The sequence below is a fragment of the Humulus lupulus genome, chromosome 7, assembly GCF_963169125.1.
Source record: "Humulus lupulus chromosome 7, drHumLupu1.1, whole genome shotgun sequence".
Classification (NCBI taxonomy): domain Eukaryota; kingdom Viridiplantae; phylum Streptophyta; class Magnoliopsida; order Rosales; family Cannabaceae; genus Humulus; species Humulus lupulus.
The window spans coordinates 88,440,987-88,466,288 of NC_084799.1; the positions used below are offsets into that span (position 1 = coordinate 88,440,987).

Consider the following 25,302-nt stretch of genomic DNA (forward strand, 5'->3'; position numbering starts at 1 on the left):
CCATAAACTCTCTTGAAGCGTGTCTTCCTACGCGTTTTCCTATCATGATATTTGACGCCAGCATCATCATCTATAGCCTCAATAATATGATCATAGTCTGGTCGCCCTGCTATGTCAAAATAATGCTACATTTTGAAAATAAAAAATATTAGTAAAATAGCGTTCCTCCAAAACATATATTATTTATAAATATATTTGAATTATTTATCTTTACAATGGTATAAAGCAACTGTTTGTATTGATCAAGCACTAATTTCCAATTTGGAAAATATGGTGGTAATTTGTTAGCACGATGTTCCCGACTAAACGTGTGAACCATGTTCCATGCTTACCCAATGGCTTATAAGTGTCTAGGTCAAAAGTTATTGGAATTGGTTTGCCAGCTTTGCGCCTTTCCTTTTCGAGCTCCTGGCCCATTCCTCCCCCACGCCCTTTACGCGAAGCTGTATTATTTATTTGTAGAACAAAATAAAAACATTGATAAATAATAAAAAATCGATCACTTAACTTTTTTAAATTAAAAAAGACTAAATTTCATTACCTGGCTAACAAGATGAAGGGATCCTAGTAAGATCAAGAGGAGGATCACCACCTGCATCTTCACCATGAGAGCGTGCGACATCTGCTGACATCTTTATAACAAAAACATTTATTGAAATATGACAAAATTAGTTAGTGTTAATGTGAGACACACATTGGTATACAGTAAACTCAAACTATCCATGCAAACACATACCGTCCTGGATAATTCGGAGAAGCGTATTTAAGAGTCCTTACTGACTCAGCCTCTTCGAACGGTTCTAAGACTTTTTGTGATTAAAAATAATAAAGAAAACATTATCACTAGGTGATAATTTATAACTCTTCTATTCTATCTTTGGTCATAAGAAAAAAACAACAAAGATTAAATATTTTGTCAACACATTTTATGATGTCTTACGAAGACTTATGATTTGCTCAAATTATAATGTCACACATTTTAAGATTATTGTAAAAAGTTTAATATTAAATGTTAATATATAATTACATGTGTATTTATGAAGTACAACTTATTCGAGTTTAGTTTTATTAAATCCATATTGTAATTATTATTATTTAATTAACTTCAAATTATTTAATTATTAAATTATTAATTTTATTATTTACTTATCTTAAGTATTAGTAAATTAATACTTTATTATTTTTGGGATCTTATTAATTATTACATTATCACTTTATTATTTAATTATCTTATTAATTAAGAAATTAAAATTTTATTATTTACTTATCTTATTAATTATTAAATTAATACTTTATTATTTAATAATTAAGCCTTACACTAATTTTATAATGATTGATATTAATTTCTAAACTTAAAAGTTTATTTCATTTTTTTAATTATTTATAGATAAAATTGATTAATTATTTTTTTTAAAGATTTTTACTTATTATATTTTAACTTCTATAATTACTAAAATATAATTTTATTTGTTAACATTTGATTTGAATTAATTATTAAGTTAAGTTATCTCAATTGATTAATTTAAACATTCATTTTATAATAATTCATAATTTTATTAAACATTAATTTTTAAAAGTTTTTTAATTATTAAAATGTTATTTTATTTCTTTAAATGTTAAAATCTAATTTTATTGGTATAGTTTAATTTCAATAATTTATTTAATTAATTCAATCTTGTATTAATTTAAACTTTCATTTTATAATAGTTATTTTTTAATTTTATTATTGAATTTTTTTAATTTATCCTATAATTTAATTAAATAAAAATCTACTCAAATTCCGGCAGCATAACGACTATATTTCTACATATCCCAACATTTAAAACCCTGCAAATAACACTTAAATTCAATCCCAGAACATTAAAAATATTTAATTAAATAAAATAATTCAAACCAACATATTTTTTTACTCACATATTACTAACATCAAACTTTTAAATTAAATAAACATTAAACTTTTATCCTAACAAATTAAATTTATAAATTAGTTTACGTCAAACTTGAGTTGATTAGGCAGTGGTGACTTCTCAGCAGTGAGCAGTTGTGGCACTACTCTGGCATAGCGGTGGTGGTGGTGGTGGTGATGGAAAATTTCTGGCGGTGGTGGTGGTTTTGAAAAAAATGGGTTTTGAAATTTTTTTGGAGAGATGAATTTTTTTTTCTGCTTTTTCAAGAATAAAGGGGTCGGGGTGGGGCGGATGGGCAGATGGGGTCAGGGTGGGGCAGGTGGGGTTCGGAGGTGGGGTTTCAGCCACTTTTCTCTCGGAATTGCAGAGAGAAATGAAGAGGAGAGAGAGAGATGCGCAAAAGTGAGGAAGAAGAAAGGGGTATGGAAATTATATTGTGCCTATTATTTGCGGCGAAAAATTTCACTGCAAATACGCTTTCAATTCGCTGCAATTGTGAGACTATTTAACAAAACAACGTCATTCCACTAAAACCCTGAAATTGAATCATTATTTACGGTGAAATTTTCGCTGCTAATATTCAAAATTTACGCCACAAATATGAAGCAAAAAATACCCACGAAATTTTCCCACTTACTTTTTCACCCACGTTTTTCGTATCTATTCAGCTTAATTGTTGCGAAAATATTCACCGCAAATAATATTTATTCGCCGTTAAAAATATCCACAGTTCATGACATTTATTAAGATAGTTATTTGCGACGAATAATAAAATTCGCCGCAAATACTTTCAGCGCAAAATCTGCTTTTTCTTGTAGTGATAGCCGAAATATTGAACCCCACAAGCCTATATATAGCCAAAATCTACCCAAGTATCCAAACTCTTGGTGTTGTTGTTGGAGATAGACATTAGAGAGAAGACTCGGAATTTCATCATTTTGGTTCTAGGTTGAAGGTATGACTTTATGAGGTTTAGAAAATTCTTGAAAGTATAGTTTTATTATAAGGCTCTAATATAAATATATATTTTTTTATTTAAGGTTGATTGGACGTTTTCTATATAGCAAGCAATCTCTTCTCTTTCTTTTTATCTCCACACTCAAGGTAAGGAAAATTAGGTAGTTTAATCTATGACCTAGCTTATGTTTTGTATGACCTAACATTGCAGGTACAATAAAGGGATAAGTGTGGCTGGACCTAAGGTGTCCAATGATGTATGATGGACCTATTTCCGATAGGCTCGATTGCCAAAATTTTATGACGAGCCTAAGTTGATGTCCGGTGTATGATAGACTATTGTCCAGGGCTTAATTGCCACCCCTGTATAAGCACTTATCTTTTTATTATATTTGTCTTGTTATTATGACCTATGACCTATGACCTATGACCTATGATTATGACTTATGACTTATGACTATGAACTATGATTTATGATTATGACTTAGGCTATGTTATGACCTAGGGTTTTATGATATTGTATAATTAGTATAAATAAGTCATATTATGACCCTTGTGAAATTTATGATATGTTTGATTGTATGATTATATGACTAACTCTTGTTTGTATTTTCCATATTGGGCTTAGAAGCTCACCCCTTATGATGTTGTTAGATTTAGGCAATTAAAGATAGAAATGCTGGTGGCGAGTGGAACCTAGGAGCTTCGTGATGTACATGTAGGGACCATATAGTCGAGGAAGATCAAGCAGGCCTATTTTTATTAAAGTATGTTTCTTTTAAAGTTTTATTTAATGTTGATCAGTTCAGTATGTTAAAGACAATTATTTTATTTTTGTAAAACCATGGATCCATTTACTTATTTTAATTTTCATTCAATAAAATAGCAATGTTTATGTTTATGTTCCAATGTCGTATTCACGATAATTTATGAGAAATTAGGACGTTACAATAAAGTGGTATATTAGAGTCATTTTACTTAAAATTAAATCTATACTAATGAAATATTTTATAGAAATACGGTCTTTTATAATATTTTGAAGAGTAAATGACGGCTAAAATACTCAACATTTTCAAAATGTTGTACTTTTATACCCAATATTTTTTTTTGCGGTAAATATACTTAATGTCTTCAAAATATTTCACTTTTATACCCAAATTTTTTTTTTGCGGTAAATATACTTAATATTTTTAAAATGTTGCACTTTTATAGTTATTTTAAAAATTATTTTGAGAAATAATAAGAAAGTGAATGAAAAATATATGATTTTAGTTATTTTTAAAATTTTAAATTATTTTCACTTTCAAAATAAATAAAACATTAATATTTTTAAAATTAATCAAAATAATTAAAAATTATATTTTAAATTGATGAAAATATAAATTTTTTTAATTATTTTAAATCATTTTTATTAATTTTAATAAAACACTTATTAATGTTTAATGTAAAATAGTTATTTTGAGAAAGAATAAAAAAGAGAAAATAATTTAAAATTAAAATTCTATATTACAAAAGCTTGGATAGTTTGGCTCCCAAATTGAATGAAAGACATACAAACATATAGTGAAAGTTTTTGGTTAAGAAAGAAGCAATGAAGAATGGCTTAATTGCCAATTGACTAGGGCGTTTCCCTCCAACATTCGAAATATTCAAACAATTGGTTCGGATCCGAGGCAAAGACATTGAGAGACTAATTTTAAATGTTTGTTATTCGGTTACGGAGAGAGTGGACAAATGGCTTATGGTGGGGCCCACTATCAAAGGCCTTTCCTGGGCCCTAAAATTGTATTCATTTTTTTATAACATTTTTAAGGGCAAAAGGTTGCCGGCTGAAGCCCAATCCTAGCAACACGTGGGCCCCACTGGACCTAGCATGTGACCCTCCACCAAAACATGTTGAAAATTAGTAACATTTTTTTATTATATTATATTATATAGTGTAAATCATTCTTTTCTTTTGTGATAAACATAATCTAAAAGTTAATCATTAACTTAAAAGTGAATCATTAGACAAAAGAGAGATGAATTAAAAGGAAGTGAATTTGAAGTAGATTGGAAATTAATTTAATAATCACGGAAAATCACATTAAAGAACACAAAAGTATAGAATCCAAAATAAGTTAAGTACAGAATAGAATCACATTTCTAACTTGTCAACTTTGTATGTACACTAATGGGATGATATATAGTTAGTAATTAATGAATATTCAGATAAGAATAGAGGTGAGATTTGATAGCAACATAACATAAATTAAAAATTCTTCAACATGCTAATATAATATATATTTATATATATAATGTAATTTAGTTAAGGGTATAATGAATGCACTTTATCCTAATGATTTCCCTATACGAGAAAGAACCCAAAGGAGTATTTAGAAAGCCATAGAATATGTAGAGAAAGAGAAGATTTTATTATTTGGAAACTGATACCCTTACAAGTGAATGTGGAGGAGTATTAATAATCCCCTTCCACCAAAACGACATAAAGAAAATTTAACATACACTTTTCTCTAGACTGAGGGAATCTCTGCTACTCAGGCTTTAAAAACGACAATAAAGAAAATTAAACATACACCCTTCCCTAGACTGAGGGAATCTCTGCTACTCCAGACTCTTTTTTTTATATATATAATTAATACAAAGAGTTGTCTTTTCAAACTATAGAGAATCTCTGGTGTCTTCAGGGAGTCTGCAAACTTCAATGTATTTATTCTGAAAAACGTTATTACCTAGGTGAATCTAGTCAGCATAGCTGGGTGCATCACATGGGCGAGCGAATCTTCTCGGAGGTCACACGGGTCTATTTAATGATGGGTTCATGACTTGGATTAAGATTCATGCAGGTGTCATCACTGCCATCTTCATCAGACATACTTGGTTCTCCACGTGTTGGTCTTTTCTTGATTGATAATCCCCTCATTATTTCTTCATCAAGCTCTCTTAATGATGTCGTTATTGGAGATGAGCACAGGGTATCTGGTTGTTGTGAGTCTTGGAAGATTGAATCATTATAATCAACCTCATATTCACAGTAATGTTGATTGTAATAATCCATATCCTTTTCTATTCTTGGTGAGTAGTCTACTGGATACTGTTCCCAAGGTGCGTCGTCTTCTGGTCGTGGCCATATTTCTTCAGGAATGATGCCATTTGTGCTAAACAGCAGTTTCTCTAGCTGTCTGTGTTCAGGGTTTCCGATTACAACCATTGGGTATTCGCTGGATCTGTATACTTGAACATTTGGTGTAAATGACAGATCATGGTTGACATTTAGCTTTAGTAACAAAATGGTGTAGTACTTTGTTGGATTTGCCATGTTTTCATTAGCTGGATAAGAGAAACCAACTGGTCTTTTGTTGCGGACCTTTTCCCATTGTTGGGTGAGCAGATCATTCCAATCAAATAATGGCTTGAACCATTGCAATAGATCCATGGGATGTTGGTATGCAGGGCGGAGGTCAGGCCTTTGCATGTAGCTACGAACCCATGTTCGGAGTCCTATGGTATGAACCTCAATAGCAATAGTGTAGGAGCTCATTAAGTACCATAACACATGGGTGATCTTTTTTGGCATGAAAATGGTATTCTCCATGTGAAAGAGTTTGGCAAATGGGTACTTTGGATGGAAGCCTAACTCTTTTGCCATTGATTTTCTATGACCTCTAATAAGGGTAGATTGGATATCTAGGGCATTTTGGATGGCCTTTATTTTTGGGGTTTTGTTGTTGATAACCTTTTGGGCATCTTTTGGAAATGTAGAGATGATTGTTGCAGGGTTTGCCATGAAAACTAGAGGGATGGGTTGTTTAGTTTCTTGGAATATTATATTTATAGTACTCCGGTTTGGCCTTGACAGGAAATCTGGGGTGGTGTTTGATTTTCCTTTGATGTGCTTGACTTGAAAGGTGTAGCGAGAGAACCACGTGGCTAATTGAAGTAATTGGGCATTGACAGCTTTGTTTTGTTTGAATGTGAGCATTCCTTCAAAGGATGAGAAGTCTGTTTCTACCAATAAATTATGACCGATGAGGTGGAATTCAAACTTCATGATTCCCATTTTGACTGCCAGGATTTCTTTTAGAGTAGAGTGGTAGTGGAGTTGGGAATCTTTGAATGCTCCGCTCTTGTATTCGCACACCTTTCTTTAGTTGTTGGTGTCTTCCTCTAACAGGATTGCTCCCAAATTCTTGTCGCTAGCGTCAGTCTGCAGGATTCTTTTTCCATCTAATGGAATTTGAAGTGGTGGTAAATTTTTCATTAACTCTTTCAGGGTTTTCACCGCTTCTGTTTGTTCTTTAGCCCAAGGTGGAGAATCTTTTTGAAGCATCTTGGTTAATGGGCTTGTGAAGCCTGACAGGTGGGGCACGAAGTCTCTGAGGTAGTTCACGATCCCTAGGAACTGTTGGACTTGGGTCTTTGTGAGGCCTTCATTTGGAAATTTGTGGATTTCTTGGGCTATGTGAGGTTGGGCTTCATATGTGCCATCGTGCAATTTCATCCCTAGGAACTCAATTTTGGGCTGGCCCAAGATCATTTTCTTTTCTGATAACATTATTACATACTTTTCGGTGATACCCACAAATTGGGTTAGGAGATTGGTATGAGACTTTATATCAAGGGAAAAGAGTAGGATATCGTTAATGTAGATAAGGGTCTGGTTTAAGATGGGCTTGTATATCTTGCTCATGGATTTTTGGAAGAGGGATGAGGCTGTTATGAACCCAAATGGCATTACAGTCCATTAGAAATGATGGTTTGGGATAAAAAATTCTATTTTCAGCCTGTCCTCTACTTTTACTCCTAGTTTCCAAAAGCCTGCTTTTAGGTCAAATTTGGAAAATACATTTGCTTGTGATAGGCTGGAGAACAAGGAATTTCTGTTTGGCAGAGGAAACTTATCATCTGTTAGGAAGTGGTTGAGCGATTGGTAGTTTATTACTAATCTTTGCTTTCCTCGAGCGTTCTGATCTATTGTTGACGTAGAATGCATGGCAGGCCCATGGAGATTCAGTTTCTTCGATTAGTCTTTGTGCTTTTATCTCTTCGCATTCCTTGTTTGCCAAACTTTGATGATCAGGGCTCATTCCAGGATGGCTTGCTTTAGTTGGGTTTGCATCTTCATTCATCTTAAATGGAAGGGAAATGAAGAATTCTTAATTTTTCCACAATGGGTGGTCGCATTTATGCGAGAACTCCATATGGGAATTAGCACATGATTTTTGGATAATGCGTTCTTTGATCGATGTCAGACAATCTTCAGTCATGAGAAAGTAATTCAGAATTTTCTCCCATGGAGTGAAGTATTGCTTGTATGCCAACCCCTGTGGAAGTATTTTAAGACCTTTTCTCTTTGTGTGTAGGTCGAAACCTATAAGTAAATCTTTTCCTGGAAGTTTGGAGCCGATGACCCTGTGGACTATTGAGCAACCTGGAAAAAATTGCAGCTTGATAGGCTTGCTGATTAGTTCTGTGCAGAAATTTTGGTTATTTGCTGTGTGGAAATACTGCTTCTTTTTCTTCCAGAATTCCGATGGTAGTATATCAGGATTCATGATGGTGTAGGATGCTCCAATATCAAAGAAGGCAGCTACTTTGATTAGTTTGGAGTATTTGGTTGGGATAATTTGCATTTTTTCCATAGGGATGGGTTGAACTGAATTTATGGCATTCATTTTGAAGATTCCTCCTGCTCTATCGTTGTCTGAGTTTGAGAATGGTCGTAAGGCACAGACAGTATATGGAGAGATTTCATATTCTATAGAGAACACAGATTCTACATCATCATCGGAGAGAGATACTCCTGTTACATCCTGGATGTGTGATATCATCTTCGCTGTTTTTCCTTTTGGACATTGCTTGGCAAATTGCCCTTTCTGTCCGCACAAGAAACATCTATTAGAAGACTTGCCTGGTCTATTTTTTCTCCGGAGAAATTTCCATGGAGTCCTTGGTTTGAATGACTTGCTTTTGTATCTCTTCCCACCATAGTTTGGCCTTTTGCAGGAACAAGATGACTTAGTTGAGCATTTGATTGTGAGCTCTATTGGGTTGCATACATTATCTAGCTGCTTTGTTTGCTTCATATATTCCTGTAGGAACTTATTCTAGGAGCACATTTTTTCTAGTGCTCTCATTATTGTCTGGAATAACTCACCAAGAGTTGTATTCTGTAATGTTCTATCATTTGCTGAGAGGAGTCTGAACGTCTCTTCTCCAAGTGGTTCTGGTATGGACGCCAGGAAGGCTTGCTTTAGGTTTGGATCATATACTCCCCCAATTAGGTAGAATCTTTTGGACATTCTTTGATAATGTAGCTCTAAGTCATTCTTATCCATTGGGCAGCACTTCATTTTAAAGAACTCTGCTCTGAGTCTTTCGATTAATTGGGCATCTTGCCCACAAAATTCGACATATAGGTGGTTTAGAGCTGTTTCGATTGATTTTGCTTGTAGGAATTAAAGTTGCCGGTATTCTCCTAGACATTGCCACCAGTCTTGCAGTATTCCAGTGAACCTTGACACGAGTTGCAGAAGGATATCTTTTATTTCTGCCCTGGGCTTTTGAGCTTCGAGCAAGTTCCAAGCTTTGAATTCTTGAAAGCGAGACCTCCATTGACTTGGTGGTAAATCGTCCAATGTGAAGGTATGAGGTTTTCTGCTTGTCGCAAAGTTGTGCCTGATGGTGTTTTGTTCTTCTGAGGATGACGCCTCCTCTTCTATGATTGGCTCTGTTTGAGGAAACCCTGTTTCTCTGTCTACCCCCGAGGCTTGGGCGTGGTTTGTCATAAATTGATGTGGGGCTTCGTCGCTACTGTCATCATCGTTGGTCTCCCATAATTCAGATTTTCCAGAGGAGGATGATTGCATATCGTTGTTTGAGCCATCTAGTTCTTCATTAAGATTAATTTGTGGGAGATTGTCTAAGCAGTGCTGATGGATAATCTCAGTGAGGCGATTCGTCTTTTGGACCATGAGCTGGTGTTTTGTTTGACCATCATCTACTTGCTTTTCTTTTTGTTGTTTCTTTAGTTGGTCTTCTTCTTCAAGGATTCTTTTGAGGCGAAGTATTTGATCACCCCTTTTTGTAGGCATTGCTAGTGGTTGGGAATGTTGTGGTAGTGTTAAAAACATCCATGGTGTGGGGTTTACGCCTGGGGATAGAGAGACTTCTTTTTGTTGACTTTGCATAGCGACATATTGACTTTTCAGACTTTTAAGTTCTGCTTCTTTAGCTCGAAAGATGTCATGTGGAGCATGCTGGGATTTTGCCATAGTCAGTAGTTCTTCGTGTACTTCTGAGATTCTGTAAACGAGTTTGCTCATAGTCGTGTCTACCCTTGAGATTTCGTCACTGAGTTTGGTCACCTTATGGCTTACGTGAGAGAGTTTTTTATCGATTTGTGCTAGAGTTTTGTTTTGAGCTAGCATGTTCTCCGTTTTCCATTTCAAGACGACTTCTGCAGGTGAGATCTTTTTTAGGGATCCATCAGGCTCTCAAACTTTTGGATTTGTGATCTTTGGTTGGTGGGTTGTTGTACCATCGTCATCAGTAAACGTAGTAGATAGTGGAAAATCGCATTTGTGGGTATTTATCATGAGGTGGTGAGCGATTTTTGGGTTGGGCCTTTTTAGCTTGTAACATGGTAGGACCTTCTTTTGTTTTGGCTAAGGGGAGGTCTTTTGGTGGTTTTCGTCTTCATCCCATCCGGTAGGTGGGAGAAGGGGGTAGGATGGTGGATCGAAGGAGTATTTGACTAAGTAATCAAATTTTCTAGAAGGTTGCCCAAGGGGAGCAATATCTGTGTGCCCTGCCTCCCATTTTTCTTTTAAGACTTTGCCAGTACTAGGCTTCTTGGGGATTCTTTCCGGGTCGTCCATGTTAATGCAATCTGAGCAGTTGCATACGTCCCAATAAAATATGCCCTGAGGATGACTTGTAGGCATAAATGGGGACTCCATTTTTGTTGAACGAGGTGATTTCTGCATTTGTTGGTATGACAGAGGACATCATGTACTGGGTAGAGAACACCGTAGGAGTATCTTCCTTCTTTTGAAAGTTGATTTCAATAGACCAATCTTTATTTGTAGAGTACGCTGGATCTGCCGAATGGATTGTAGGAGGCGGTCGGTGGATCCTTTTGTAATTAGTAATCCATGAGGTCGGAAGGATTTTTTTTAGTTCCTCCGTAGTAATTTGCCTGGGTATGTGGGTGCAGCTTTGCTGTTGATTTGTATCAACAGTGATCATTAGTGCGTCTGAACTTCTCGAAAGTGCGATGTCAATGGCATGGTTCTGGACTCTGTAAGCCATTTGGTAGTGTAGTATAGCGCCAATAGATTCTGGATCTTGGTCTAAACCCACTATTTGCAGCTGAACTTTTAAAGCATCGAGAAGTCTTTTATCTTTCAAAGACATGCAGAAGTTTGGGTAGAATGTGACAATTACTGTACCCGCATTAAGCGTTGTTTCAAGAGTACTGATGGAGGCATGTTGAAACCTTCGCATTCGCGTATCCAGCAAAGTGATCCTAGCACAAACAGGCAAGCCTTTTCGTCCATGTTGGGTGAGGGCGAGTCGAATAGCCCCAAAATGGATGTGTGTCAGCCCTTGGTCTATCCAATGTTGAGGGAATTCCAGCGAGATCTCTAATGTAACTAGCTGTTCTTGTTCAGTAGCAGGGAGGTTACATTGGTCAAACTTTGTTGATTGGATGTATTTTTTGACTGACTAAGATTGTTGGCGGATTAAAAGTTAATGATTTGAAAGTCAAGTTAGAGGCATATGAATCACATATCCGGACATGTTCCTTTCCAATATGACAAATCACATGTTTAGAAAAGAGAATTCCATGCTTTTGGATGAGATGAGATCCTCATCACCCTCCCAACCCCATATCAAGTAACTTCTTTGTTCTTGGGCAATTTATACGTATATATTAATAATATTTGCTAATTAACATTCGAGGGACAACTTTTTCATTGTGTATCCACAAATGCTTTATAATATTAATAACAATCCCTACAATTGTTTGATGATATGATTTGTTATTAGAACATTCTTGAATAGCATGCGAATTGAATAGTAATATAATTATTAGTATTATTAAAGTTACTTAAAATAAATATCTTTATCTTAAAATAATGTCAGAATATACCCTATCTTATGTTAAGAGCCAACCATCTAACATATCTTATATGATTGATATTGTCCTACCCCATTGTGATTATTCATAGCAATTAATTAAACTTGCTTTAGAATTCTCAGTACTTTTTTGGGTTGCATCGAAAAAGTTAAAGCTGAGAGTCCCTCATGGGTTTTGTAGATTAAACCCCATTGATACATATGGGGTTCTAGATTTCTTCCAAATGGCTTGTTTTCAAGGCCTAGGCCAGTCAATATAATGTCTTAATTGTTTTTGTGGACCCAAAAAACACTAGTATATTTATGTACACACACAACTTTGGTCCGAAAGACAAAATATGAACTTTAGTCCTGTATATTAGGCATAAATATAGCAAAAGTCATTTGGGTCTAGGAGACAAAAGGCCCCATTAGATGTCTTAGAATTCCAAGCAAACACTTAAAGCTCTAATCTGATTTGTATATGCCAAATGACTTGTCAAATTATTATGTCCAAACTCCTTTAATGTCATACAAAATCAAGCATACATTAAGGGGAAAGAAAGAGAAGAAAAGAAAAAGAGAAGAAGATAAACATATTTGATAAAACCAAGACCAAGAGCTAACTGGTAACGCCATGGTGTTCTTCTTTAAGGGGGCAAATTTGGTATTCAATTAAGTTAGGGTTTATACATTTTTAGACTATTGTCTCATTACTTGTTTGGACCCTGTGTTTTGACAAATTATTTTTTGGACCCTATATTTTATAAAATGGTCCAAATAGGCCCCTAAACCTGATTTTGATGAATAAAAAATTGAATATAACAACACAGTTCTTAGGCAGAATGATTATATTTTTATTCTGAGTTGTTAGTTTGATTAATTATTTGTGATTTTAGTTCAAAAAACTTTGATCAAAACGGGTTTAGGAGTCCATTTGAACTATTTTAGAAAATACAGAGTCCAAAAAATAATTTGTCAAAACACAAAATCCAAATAGATAATGAGGCAAAACACAGGGTCTAAAATGTCATAAACCCATCAAGTTATAAGCATTGTCTTTGTTTCATGACATTCATTATCAAGATCCCCACACTTATGATAAAGGATAATGGTCCCAAAATTTTGGCCTATTAGGTAACAAATGTGAGTAATGTATATATAGGCACATATATTAGACACTCAACTCCCTTGCCGTCATGGTGGGGAGATAAAAGTTAGGGAAAGTTAATGAGATAATAAATTCCAACTTTTAAAAACCTGTCAAATACAAAACATATGCAATAGGTGTGAAGTGTCCATATGGAGATAAAAGTAGAAAGGATATTTATGTATATATGACATTGCAAAATTTTCCTTTTTTTGGCCGAGTAGGGAACCCAGTGAAGGAAATATTTTGCTATGAATAACAAAGCAATAGGTGTGAAGTGTCCATATGGAGAGTAATTTGGTAAAAAAGGAAAAAATGAAAAAGAAGTTTGTATTTAGACTTATTACCTATAATATATCATAAAATAGAAAAGACTTGAGAGAGAAAGCCTAGTTCTATTATGCTTCACCAAGTTGAAATAGAGTGGCTGGTGTGCTATGTGGGGATCAAGTCTAGTAATGTGTAGCTTTTTAATCGATTATTCCCATAAAAGACTCCAAGGAAATACATATTATTACAGTGAAAAGCTCAATCTAGCTTGGACAAGAAATTTCATAATAGTGAAGCTGAGAGCCATTGTTGGGTTTTAAGTCTAGAATTTTGAGTTATAATTAAGTTAAATTGACTTAGTGGGTTAACCAAACCTGGTAAGCATAGCCCTAATAACGTTACATGCATGTGAAAAGAAAAAACTATTATTATGAGTTATTGATTAAATTTAGAAGGCGAGCACACTTTGATTTCTGGGTTTTCTAGAATGTATTCGGCAAATTGACATGACTATATTAAGCATTTTTCTGGATTGAATAAAATTATGGAATAAACAGTTTTGGTTTTATGTGATTTTTTCAAATTATAATTGTCCCACCATTTCATAGATTGACCAGGTTTTTATTAAGTGGTACGATTGATTTCATAAGTTTTGTATAAAAAAAGGGTAAATAATTGTTCTTACTTCTTGACAATGTTCATACATAAAAACATGTTGATGATTTCTTTCTTGCTTTGAACATATTGATGCAGCCTTAAAGGTGTATGTTTATCGATATTGTTTATGATACAAGTTTGGGAAATTGATATATATATATATATATATATATATATATTTCAATGTGATACTAGATCATTTGATAAGACCTTATAGGTGTGTTTTGATTAAAAGTTTAAATTATAATTTTGCAATTAAAATTTTACTAAGATATATCATGCCTTTTTTGTCTTTATAGCTAAACTAAAATTTGGCCTAAAATTATGGTGGATGATATTGTTAATCAAACATATTTGGAAAATTGGTATATATTTCAATATAAAATGCCAAATAAATCATTGGAGTAATTTTAGGCACGCATTAATTTGTTTTACACATCATTGTGTGTATTTGGAAGTTGGAATGTATAAAATAAGTGCATCCAGCATTATTCAAACAGTTATTAATTATATCATTTGAATCTTAATTAAATACTTCTCAAGCTTGCTGATAAAATTTTAGCTTTATTTTTTCGAAAGGCCTAATTTTGACTAGAACATAATTATATTGCACTTTGGCAATCAGGCTGAGTTCGAACATACTTCACTTTATCATTGTTTGTTACCCAGTGAATTAATGCAAATTAGTGTCACCGGATATTAGTGAAGACCAAAGTCAGCATGGATAATAACTACTTAGTTCTGTGAGGTGAAGTTAGTTAGATAACAGATTCTTGTAACAACTTCTTATTTAGAAGCTTAATCTTCTTGTAATTGTTCTGTTAATTTTTGTACCTACTGTACTCTATATAAACCTTACCTCTCTTTTCATTTGAGATGTGGTTTTATTTTCAGTTTAATACAATCAATTCACTCATTCACCTTTCTTCTCCATTATATCTCTCTTTTCATTTTGATCTTGCCTCTGTTTCAACATGGTACTAGAGCCACCAGAATCCGATGCTTCCGCCACCCACTCCACAACTCCAGCGATCCCCTCCACTTTGACCACCACTCTCATGCCGCTTCACCTTCGGTTGGATCGCAACAACTACAATTTTTGGAAATCCCTGGTTCTTGCTGCTGTTCGAGCCCATGGTCTCGATGGTTACCTTCTCGGCACCACCACCAAGCCCTCCACCACCAACTCAGGTAATGTTTCTAACCCTGAACTCACTCAGTGGATTAGATATGATAATTACCTCATGAGTTGGCTGATGAATTCCGTTTCTGATCTGATGCTTGGCCACATTGTTCACTGTACAACCTCGGCTGAGATCTGGACTGTATTTCAGAAACTCTTCACCACCCAATCGAAGGCTCGCCTGCTGCAGTTGAGATACCTTCTTCAAACCACTAAGAAAGGATCTCTCTCGATTTATGAATACATCTTAAAAATGAAGAACCTTGTCGACACTCTGTCATCAGCTGGAGAACCAATCAAAGAAGATGACCTAATCATGTATATTCTTAGTGGTCTTGGCCCAGATTTTGAAGCTATTATTGTTCATCTTACATGCCAAGCTGAATCCACCACCCTTCAAGAAGTTCAATACCTACTCCAAAGTCATGAAATCCGTATAGAGCAGCACTCAGCTCCTTCTCTTGATTCCATTCAAGCAAATTTTTCCAATATATCCACTCGTGGTCGTGGAATTGGCCAAAATCAAAGAGGAAATTACAAAGGCAATAGGGGAGGAGGCAGAGGCAACCCCAATTTTCCTGGTCGTGGTTCCAGGCCCATTTGCCAACTCTGTGGACGAACAGGCCACACAGTTCAGAAATGCTTTGACAAATTCGATATAAATTTTCATGGTCCAGACAACAACTCCACTCACTTTTCCTCTCCTGCAGCTGATACCACCCCTCAAGCTCTCATTGCTGAACAAGATCCTGATACCTCCCCTAATGCCTGGTTTCTTGACAGTGGCGCAACACACCACCTAACCTCAGATGCTCAAAATCTTGCATCAAGAACTGACTACAAAGGCAAGGCCAAGGTTGTTGTAGGTAATGGATCTTCCCTTCCTATTACTCACATTGGTTCAAACTCTATTTCTACTAGCAATTGTTATAAATGTTTAGCGCTTAAAGATGTCTTACATGTACCCACCATAACCAAAAACCTTCTAAGCATCTCCCAATTTACCAAGGACAACAATGTTATTCTTGAGTTTGACTCTCTTTCATGTCTTATTAAGGACAAGACCACGAAGGAAGTTCTTCTTCAAGGTTCCCTCGCTGATGGTCTTTACAAAGTTGATGTCAATCAATCCAATTTTAAAAAATCAGCTCAGTCCAAATGCTTTCTGTCGTTCTCAGAACAGTCCAAGTCAGCTTCAACTTCATCATAGCCTGCTGGTTTACTTTGTACAAAAGAGTCAAATATTGTAAATCTTTGGCATTGTAGGCTTGGTCATCCAGCCAAGCCAATTCTAAATCATGTGTTGTCCAATGTAAATCCCACAATTAATTGCAATAAAACTCAGTTTTGTGATGCATGTCAATATGGAAAACTACACAGTTTTTCTTTTCCTACTTCAGTTCCAAAAACTACTTCAAGTTTCCAATTTGTTCACTCTGATGTTTGGGGTCCATCCTTTTATAGTTCCATAGATGGTTACAAGTATTATGTTAGTTTCATTGATGATTTCACCAAATTTGTTTGGATCTTTCCCATGAAATGCAAGTCTGAAGTACCCAATATATTTTCTCAGTTCAACTCATATGTGAGAGCTTATTCAATACCAAAATAAAATCTATGCAAACTGACTTGGGAGGGGAGTACAGAAAATTACAACCTATTCTTAAAATTTTAGGCATTGTATTTAGACACCCTTTTCCCCATACCCATCAGCAACAAGGCAGGGCTGAGCGCAAACATAGGCATGTAGTTTATATGGGACTTACTTTACTTGCTCAAGCCCAAATGCCATTGAAATTTTGGTGGGAACCTTTTGTTTCTGCAGCCTACTTAATAAATCGGCTTCCAACACCAACACTACAAAACATTTCACCATTTCAAAAACTTTTTCATCAAACTTCTTATTACACTTTTTTAAAAGTTTTTGGGTGTTCTTGTTTCCCTCTACTTCGGCCATATAACACTCATAAAGTCAGTTTTAGGACCACCAAATGTCTATTCTTGGGATATAGCCTAGCACATAAGGGTTATAAGTGTCTTCATCCTAATGGGAGGGTCTACATTGCTAGGAGTGTCACCTTTAATGAGCTGGACTTTCCTTATATGTATTTATTTGAGTCAAACTCAGTACCTCCTTCTCCAGTCACCAATACAACTCATACCACTTTTCCTCTTCCCAATGTCCCTATACCAGCTGTATCATCTGTCCTTATCACTCCAACACAACAAAACAGCTCACCAACATCCCCAAGTACCATGTCTAGCCCAAACAGATCTGACCCTCACCCATTCGAGCCCACTGTCCTACCCATAAATGACCAAATACTTCAATCTTCTCCTCCCTCACCTCCTATGTCAGTCCCATTATCCCAACAACCAGCCATAGACCCAACTCAAGCCATTCTACCTATACCAGACTCACTTTCTAGCCTACCTGTACCCCCCACCAAAAATCAACATACAATGACCACCAGATCAAAGTCTGGCATCTTTAAGCCTAAGGCTCTTATAACTTTGCACAAGAGTTTATCTCTGGAACCAAGACAGTGAAGCAAGCTTTGCAAGACCCTCTTTGGACACAGCATTGAAGGATGAATATGATGCATTAATCAACAACAACACGTGGACTCTTGTTCCTCCTTCTTCAAACATGCCTATTGTCCACAACAAATGGACATTTCGAGTCAAATATAGACCAGATGGATATGTGGAATGCTACAAAGCACGCTTAGTAGAAAAAGGTTTTGAACAGACTCCGGGAATAGACTTCTTCGAAACATGCAGTCCTGTAGTAAAGCCTTCCACTATCAGAGTCATATTCACCATTGTTGTTGCCTACAATTGGGAGATTCAACATATTGATGTTAACAATGCTTTCCTTAATGGCCAGCTTCAAGAAACTGTGTACATGTACCAACCTCAGGGATTTCACAACTCAAATTTTCCTCAACATGTCTGCAAGTTGAATAAAGCAATGTATGGCTTAAAACAAGCACCTAGAGCTTCGTTTGACAAGCTGAAAAATTCATTGCTGCAATGGGGCTTCACTAACTCAAAATGAGATGCTTCTTTATTTTTCATAAGAAAGAAAGGTAAACTCATTCTTCTCCTAGTCTATGTTGATGATATTCTCATCACAGGAGAAGATAGAGCAATGGTCCATCGGTTAATCACTAATCTTCACCTTCAGTATGCTCTTAAAGTTCTTGGGCCAGTCACCTACTTCTTAGGTTTCGAAGTTTTCAAAAATGAGTCTAGCCTTTATCTAACTCAGAGCAAATACACAAGCGATCTTCTACACAAAACTACTATGTCTGATGCAAAGCCAATTCCTACTCCCATGTGTACAGCATCACAGTTGTCTCTTGATCAAGGTACTCCTCTGGCAGATCCATCACTTTATAGAAGTGCCATTGGTGCTCTCCAATATCTGACATTAACAAGACTAGATATTGCATTCTTTATAAATAATTTGAGTCAATTTTTGAAGGCCCCTAATACTGATCATTGGAATGCATGCAAAAGAGTACTGAGATACTTGGCTGGCACTACACACTACGGGTTATGTTTCAAGCCATCTTCCAATCTCTTCATCAATGGCTTTACTGATGCAGATTGGGCTAGCTCTATTGATGACAGGCGCTCTACTTCAAGATATTGCATCTTCCTTGGAGGAAATCTGGTGAGTAGGAGCTCAAAAAAACATCATGTTGTAGCTCGATCTTCAACTGAGGCTGAGTATAGATCTCTGGCTTTAGCAACTTCTGAAATCATGTGGCTTCAGTCATTACTCAGTGAACTGCACCTCACACATACTCAATGCCCTGTTCTCTGGTGTGACAACTTAGGTGCAAGCTCTCTTGCCTCCAATCCAGTGTTTCATGCTCGAACGAAACACATTGAAATTGATCTTCACTTTGTTCGTGACCAGATTCTCGCCAAGGCTCTCGAAGTTCAATATGTTCCATCTGCATTTCAGATAGCTGATCTGTTCACGAAATCTCTGCTCATCACTCAGTTTCAAAGGCTCTTCTCCAAGTTGACACTTGTTGTTCCCCCGTGTCACTTGAGGGGGGATATTAGTGAAGACCAAAGTCAGCATGGTTAAATACTACTTAGTTATGTTAGCTGTAGTTAGTTAGATAACCGATTCTTGTAACAACTTCTTGTTTAGAAGCTTAATCTTCTTGTAATTGTTCTGTTAATCTTTCTACCTACTGTACTCTATATAAACCTTACCTCTCTTTTCATTTGAGATGTGGTTTTATTTTCAGTTCAATACAATCAATTCACCTTTCTTCTCCATTAAATCTCTTCATTTTGATCTTGCCTCTGTTTCAACACTGGAAAGTTGAGACAAACTAAGATAACTTTGAATTGTCGTGCACAAAATCTGAATGACAAGATAGCCTATTAAAAATTATATCTTGAATAAAAAAATGATACATATATATAAAAAAAAATGTAGCATCAAAATTTACAAAGTTGTATCTGGAATAATTTCACTTCCTGAAGTGAAATATAAACCTTATAGATTTTTTTAACTTTGTCATAATTTGTATGGGATTATATTTTTTAATCAAATATATCAAATTTGTTTTTCTATATATATTTGTACTTTTTTTAAATAATATTATATATAAAAAAATATTTACATCAATATTTACTAATTAATGATTATATTGATTTTAGTTGTTGGATTGTTTTTAAATAGTTGTCATTAATGTTGACTATAATATCATACAGTCAAATAGTTTAGGGTTTTACTTGCACACAATCACATAATTATTTAAATGATTGAAATAGTTTAAGGTTTAAAATTTGGTTAATGTTATAAGATTATAATATCACATAATTACCATTTTAATAAATAATTATCATGGTTTATTTGTATTTGGAAGTATAGTTTTAATTATAAAATTAAAATCTAAAAATAGAAATTTATATATTTGATAACCTATTAAAAACTTCTATAGTAGGTCACTACAAATGTAACTGCCGTAACAATTGAAAACTATTTCATATACATTACTAACAATTTTATTATTAATTAGGTTAGATTATTTTTAGGGTATTGATGTAATTTTATATATTTTATAAATATTTTTTTTTTGGTAAGTAAGCAAATTTATTTATAGAAAAACACCATTACAACCTACAGACTCCCAATAAGGGAAACCCAACAATTAAAGAACCAACAGATGCTATACAACTAAATCCCCAAACCAGATTTTATCTGACTCAGGAACTCGATTTTTCACAAAAATATATCCTCTATTTTTAACATCCCTTTTAATATGCCTAACTGGACAATCAATACTCTGAACTTTATCCTCCCATAAAGCTATATTTTGAACCCTCCACAAATGATATGTAGTTGCCGCTAAACCAGAAGCAAAAATCCACCTTCTGAATCGAGACAGATGTTTTCCTCTGGCAATCCATCTCAGAAGCTCATGAATATTCTCAGTATTCGAGAGCCACCCCAGCCAAAGCTTCACTTCTATGATGCATCTCTTGCTGTAATAACAGGAGAAAAACAAATGGCAGTTGTTTTCTGGAGCATTATCACATATCAGACAACTATCTGAAGTCACTATCACCATGTGGTGAAGCCTATCTCTTGTTTTCAATCTATTCAATTTAGTTAACCAAGTAATGAATGCATGCTTAAAAACAACACAAGCACTCCAAATAATTCTTGTCCAAAACATCCCATTCCCAGTCAAGTTCAAAAGCTTATCATACACTTCATGAATCCGATAAAACATAGAGATAAAGGTACGATAGAAAAAATAACTCTTCATTCTGTTTTTAACAGTGACCAATTGCTTCCAATACCAGCTGGAGTTTAAAGGAGCCTCATACTCCCACCAGCTCTCTCCTCTTAGATAGACCGAATGAATCCATTTGATCCACAAACTCTCTTTATTTGTGGCAATAGCCCAAATAAATTTCCCCAAAGCTGCAGTATTCCAGATTGAGATATTTCTGATGCCTAACCCTCCTGCTTTCTTGCTTTTACACACACCATCCCAAGCAACACAACCCGGGCCTCCATAATTAGCCTCATCCTTCCAAAGAAAAGCTCTACATATCTCATTTATTCTGCTGAAAACTTTCTTAGGGAGCACCACAATTTGAGACCAGTAAGAGTGCACAAAAATCAACACTGAATTTATAAGTGTAAGTCTCCTAGCAAAGGATAAAGAGTTCCAGCTCCACTTCCGAATTCTAGCCACCATTTTATCAATTATACTTTCACAATCACTAGTAGAGATTTTTTTTCGCATTAATTGGTATACCAAGATAACGAAAAGGGAGCTTACCTCTCTTCAATTTGGACACCATGAGAATTCTTTGAATCTCCTCATCAGATATACCAGTACCAATGAATTCAGATTTGCTAATATTAGCTTGAAGACCCGAGGTGTGAGAGAACAATTCAAAACCTTGCAGAAGTATGTACACTGATTTAAAATCCCCAAGCGAAAATAACACCACATCATCTGCAAAGTACAGATGAGTGAGCTGAAGCTCCGCACATCTCTCATGAAACTGAAAATCTTTGTCGTTAGCAATTTTTTTCAATATATGAGATAAGTACTCCATGCTCAAGACAAACAAAAGAGGAGACATGGGGTCTCCTTGCCTCAATCCCCGACTAGCATTAAAAAAACCATGTAAAGACCCATTTAACATGATTGAGAATTTAGGAGATCTAACACAAGTCATGATCAGCTGAATAAAATGAGGAGGAAAATGAAAAGCCACAAGCATCTCTTCAAGGAAATCCCATTCCAAAGTGTCATAAGCTTTCCGCATATCCATATTTAAAATGCAATTCGGTTTGCCTCATTTCCTTCCATAGTGCCGAACTAAGTCTTGGAAAATCATTATATTATGCCCAATATATCTTCCTTGAATAAATCCTCCTTGATTATCTGCAACTATATCAGGCAAAACTTGTCTCAGTCTAGTACATATGAGTTTGGTAGCCACTTTATAAAGCATGTTGCAATAAGATATAGGCCGGAACTCACTAACACTGTTGGGGCAATTTGTTTTAGGAATTAGAGTGATTGTTGTGGCATTTATCTCCTTCAATAAATTCCCAGTAGTTAGAAAGGACAGAACTGCCTCACTAATCTCTTCTCCAATTAGATCCCAATGATGTTGAAAAAAATAACTACTGAATCCGTCCGGGCTAGGGGCTTTGTCACCAGGGATTTCAAAGATGGCAGCCCTAACCTCATCTTTCTCAAAAGGCTGCAAGAGAGTTTGAATATTAGCTTTGGAAAGAACAAGACCTTCATTCATGACACAGTGTTGAACTTTTCTTCATCTCTGATATTTCCCACCCAAAATATTCTGATAATACTCCATAAATGCATTTTGAATTCCCATTGGAGTATCATGCCATTTACCTTGCTCATCATGAATAGCCATGACAGAGTTTTGCAACCTACGTTGCCTAATCCTCTGATGAAAGACTTGAGTATTCGCATCCCCATATTGCAACCAAGTCATCTTTGCCTTTTGCCGCAAAAAATCTATATAAGCTTCTCTCCGGGCGTTATGCTCCTGCCTGTACCTCAATTCATCAGCAATAAGCTGAGGATTATGAGGGTCACCATTTACCTGCTGCTGCACTTGATGAAGTAACTGCTCAGATTGAAAATAAGAGGTACTAATATCACCAACTATACAGGTATTCAAATTCTTCAAGGCAGTTTTAACTCTCTTGAGTTTGGCCACAACTCTGAACATAGGAGTGCCCTGCACCAGCTTACACCGTGCCTCCCTAACATACTGATGGTAACCTTTAAACTTTTGCCACATCTTGAAATAACGAAAAGGCTTCTTCCCTAACTCCATAGCCTTACTCAGGGAAACCACTGCTGGAGAATGATCAAAAATACCCTCTGGTAAGAAACAAGCATTCGCGAGAGGACATTTTTCCAACCAAGCTGAATTACCCAAAACTCTATCAAGCTTGGCAATAATGTGGTCAGGTAGAATTTTCTTGTTATTCCAGGTGAAGAAACAACCGTGGAAAGGGATATCAAGCAAATCATAGTCAAGCAAACAGTTACAGAAAGTTTCAGAATAGAGAGACCTCACTCTGTCACCAATTATTTCATCCTTATTAATGGTAGCATTGAAGTCACCAAGCAAAATCCATGGCTCCATAGTCTGCATATCTCTGATCTGTTGCCATAAAACTCTCCTACGCTCCTCATTATTAAAAGCACAAAAAAATGTACAAAAAAAACCACTTGAACCATTTTGAGGTACCACCCAACAATGAATGCATTGACTTGAACAAACCCGAATATCCACAGAGAAGACATTTGGATTCCAAGCCATTAAAATTCTGCCATTATTAAACCACGCATTGTTTGAAGTAAAACACCAATCCTTAAACATGTTTAGGAATAAGGCTCCCATCTTCTTAGCCTTAACCCTAGTCTCAAGGAGTCCAACCAAACTAATTTTTTTAGTCAAAATAATATTTTTGACTTCATGTTGTTTCTGAGTTTGTTTCAACCCCCTCACATTCCATGATATGATTTTATCCATTCACTGTAGGAGGATCTCCCCCTCCTGCAGTGATATCAATTCCTTGCTCTGTATCCTTTGTCGCCAGATTTGTTTCAGCTAGAACCTAAAATGTATTACATAGATTTTCAGTAACGCTTTCCCTGTGGAAATTACTACCATCTCTCTTCCTTCCTTTCCCTTTGACAGTACGGAAACCCTCAGCATCTATATTATCCTGTTTAGTAGAGACCTGCCTTTGATCTTTTGGTATCCAAACTTTTGAGCCATTTTGCTTTTTGCACAAAGTAGATTCATGTCCCAATCCTTTACAATGTGAGCAAACAATCGGTTTCCATTCATAATGCACCATCACATCCATTTGGAAATCCTTCTCATTGATAAAACCTATAATGCTAGGAAAAGATTGAGCTATAGACACCTCAATCATTATCCTTGCAAAATTAATCTTCTCCTTAGATTTTGTTACAGGATCTATCTTTAACGGTTGCCCAATTTGAGACACAATCTTGAATAATGACTGCTCACTCCAATATTTCAGATCAAGATTGGTTAACTGTATCCAAATTGGCACTTGTTGCATATCTTCCTTCTTAAAATCATCATTTGCATTCCAAGGCTTCATGATAAGTGGTTTCTTGTCAAAGTACATGATTCCATTATTTAGAACAAAGTCTCTCTGCTCCACTGTATTGAATCTCACGATATAGACACCCTGTCCTAGCCCAGCCACTTTGTCAATCCCCATATTCTTCCAAATACGTCGACAAAATCCTTCAAGAACAGGCAATGGAGGATTGGCTCCTAACACATAGCAAACTAACGATGGACTCCAGTAATTCACCTCCTCAACAATATCCTCCATATCAATTTTAACAATTTCATTCATCTGTGTTGCCAAACCAGCATCTCCTCCTAGACTATTTGGAATATTCACATTACTCGATCCAGGATTAGAAGGAGAATTAGGGATAACCAGAGCCTTACCACTGCGTTGAACCTCACACTTTTCCAACAGATGGGAAAATTGAACCCTGATCTGAGTCCTGCGCTACATTTCAGAAGGAGAAAGAACCTCTGTCCCGTTCGCTATCCCACTCCCATCTTCATTCTGAATGGGCTCTTCGTCCTCTAAGAACAACACCGGTTCCACTCCAATTAACTCCACCATCGATTTAACTTTCCTCGGCGCCTCTGAAGAAGAAGGGCCACGCTTCGGTCTACTACGCTTCTTCTTGATCTTAGATCCTCCTGCCATCGCACCAGCACTAAGCCGAGAGAGAAAACGAAGAAGAAGAAGTTTTGTAAATATAACTTGCCTTTAAAGATTTCTTTAACATTTTTTATTTTTTTTTTATTTTATAAATTTTGAGTTTACTTTTATTATATTTTCCCTGTCCCACTCTGTTTGTCTTCTTTTTCTTCTTAACCAAGATTTGTTGTAATGAAACTTGCATTAAAGTTTATCAGAACAATCAATAGAGAGATTACAA

General features: G+C 35.6%; 2 protein-coding genes across 2 annotated transcripts; both read right to left on the bottom strand.

Annotated features, from left to right (window-relative positions):
• Positions 1 to 20,451: 20,451 nt before the first annotated feature.
• LOC133791957 (uncharacterized) lies at positions 20,452 to 22,078 on the bottom strand. The gene is made up of 2 exons (XM_062229865.1): positions 21,577 to 22,078; positions 20,452 to 21,419 (listed from the first exon to the last, which is right to left on the bottom strand). Exons 1-2 carry the CDS (start codon positions 22,076 to 22,078, stop codon positions 20,452 to 20,454), a joined length of 1,470 nt encoding a protein of 489 aa, XP_062085849.1.
• Positions 22,079 to 22,588: 510 nt separating this feature from the next.
• LOC133791958 (uncharacterized) lies at positions 22,589 to 23,617 on the bottom strand. The gene has a single exon (XM_062229866.1). It carries the CDS (start codon positions 23,615 to 23,617, stop codon positions 22,589 to 22,591), a length of 1,029 nt encoding a protein of 342 aa, XP_062085850.1.
• Positions 23,618 to 25,302: the final 1,685 nt, after the last annotated feature.

Coding starts and splice junctions, on each gene's coding strand:
- LOC133791957 (XM_062229865.1), bottom strand. CDS start 22,078: ATGGATATGCGGAAAGCTTATGACACTTTGGAATGGGATTTCCTTGAA. Junction 21,420..21,576: donor GGTGTCCAAATTGAAGAGAG/GTAAGCTCCCTT, acceptor TTATAAATTCAG/TGTTGATTTTTGTGCACTCT.
- LOC133791958 (XM_062229866.1), bottom strand. CDS start 23,617: ATGGCTTGGAATCCAAATGTCTTCTCTGTGGATATTCGGGTTTGTTCA.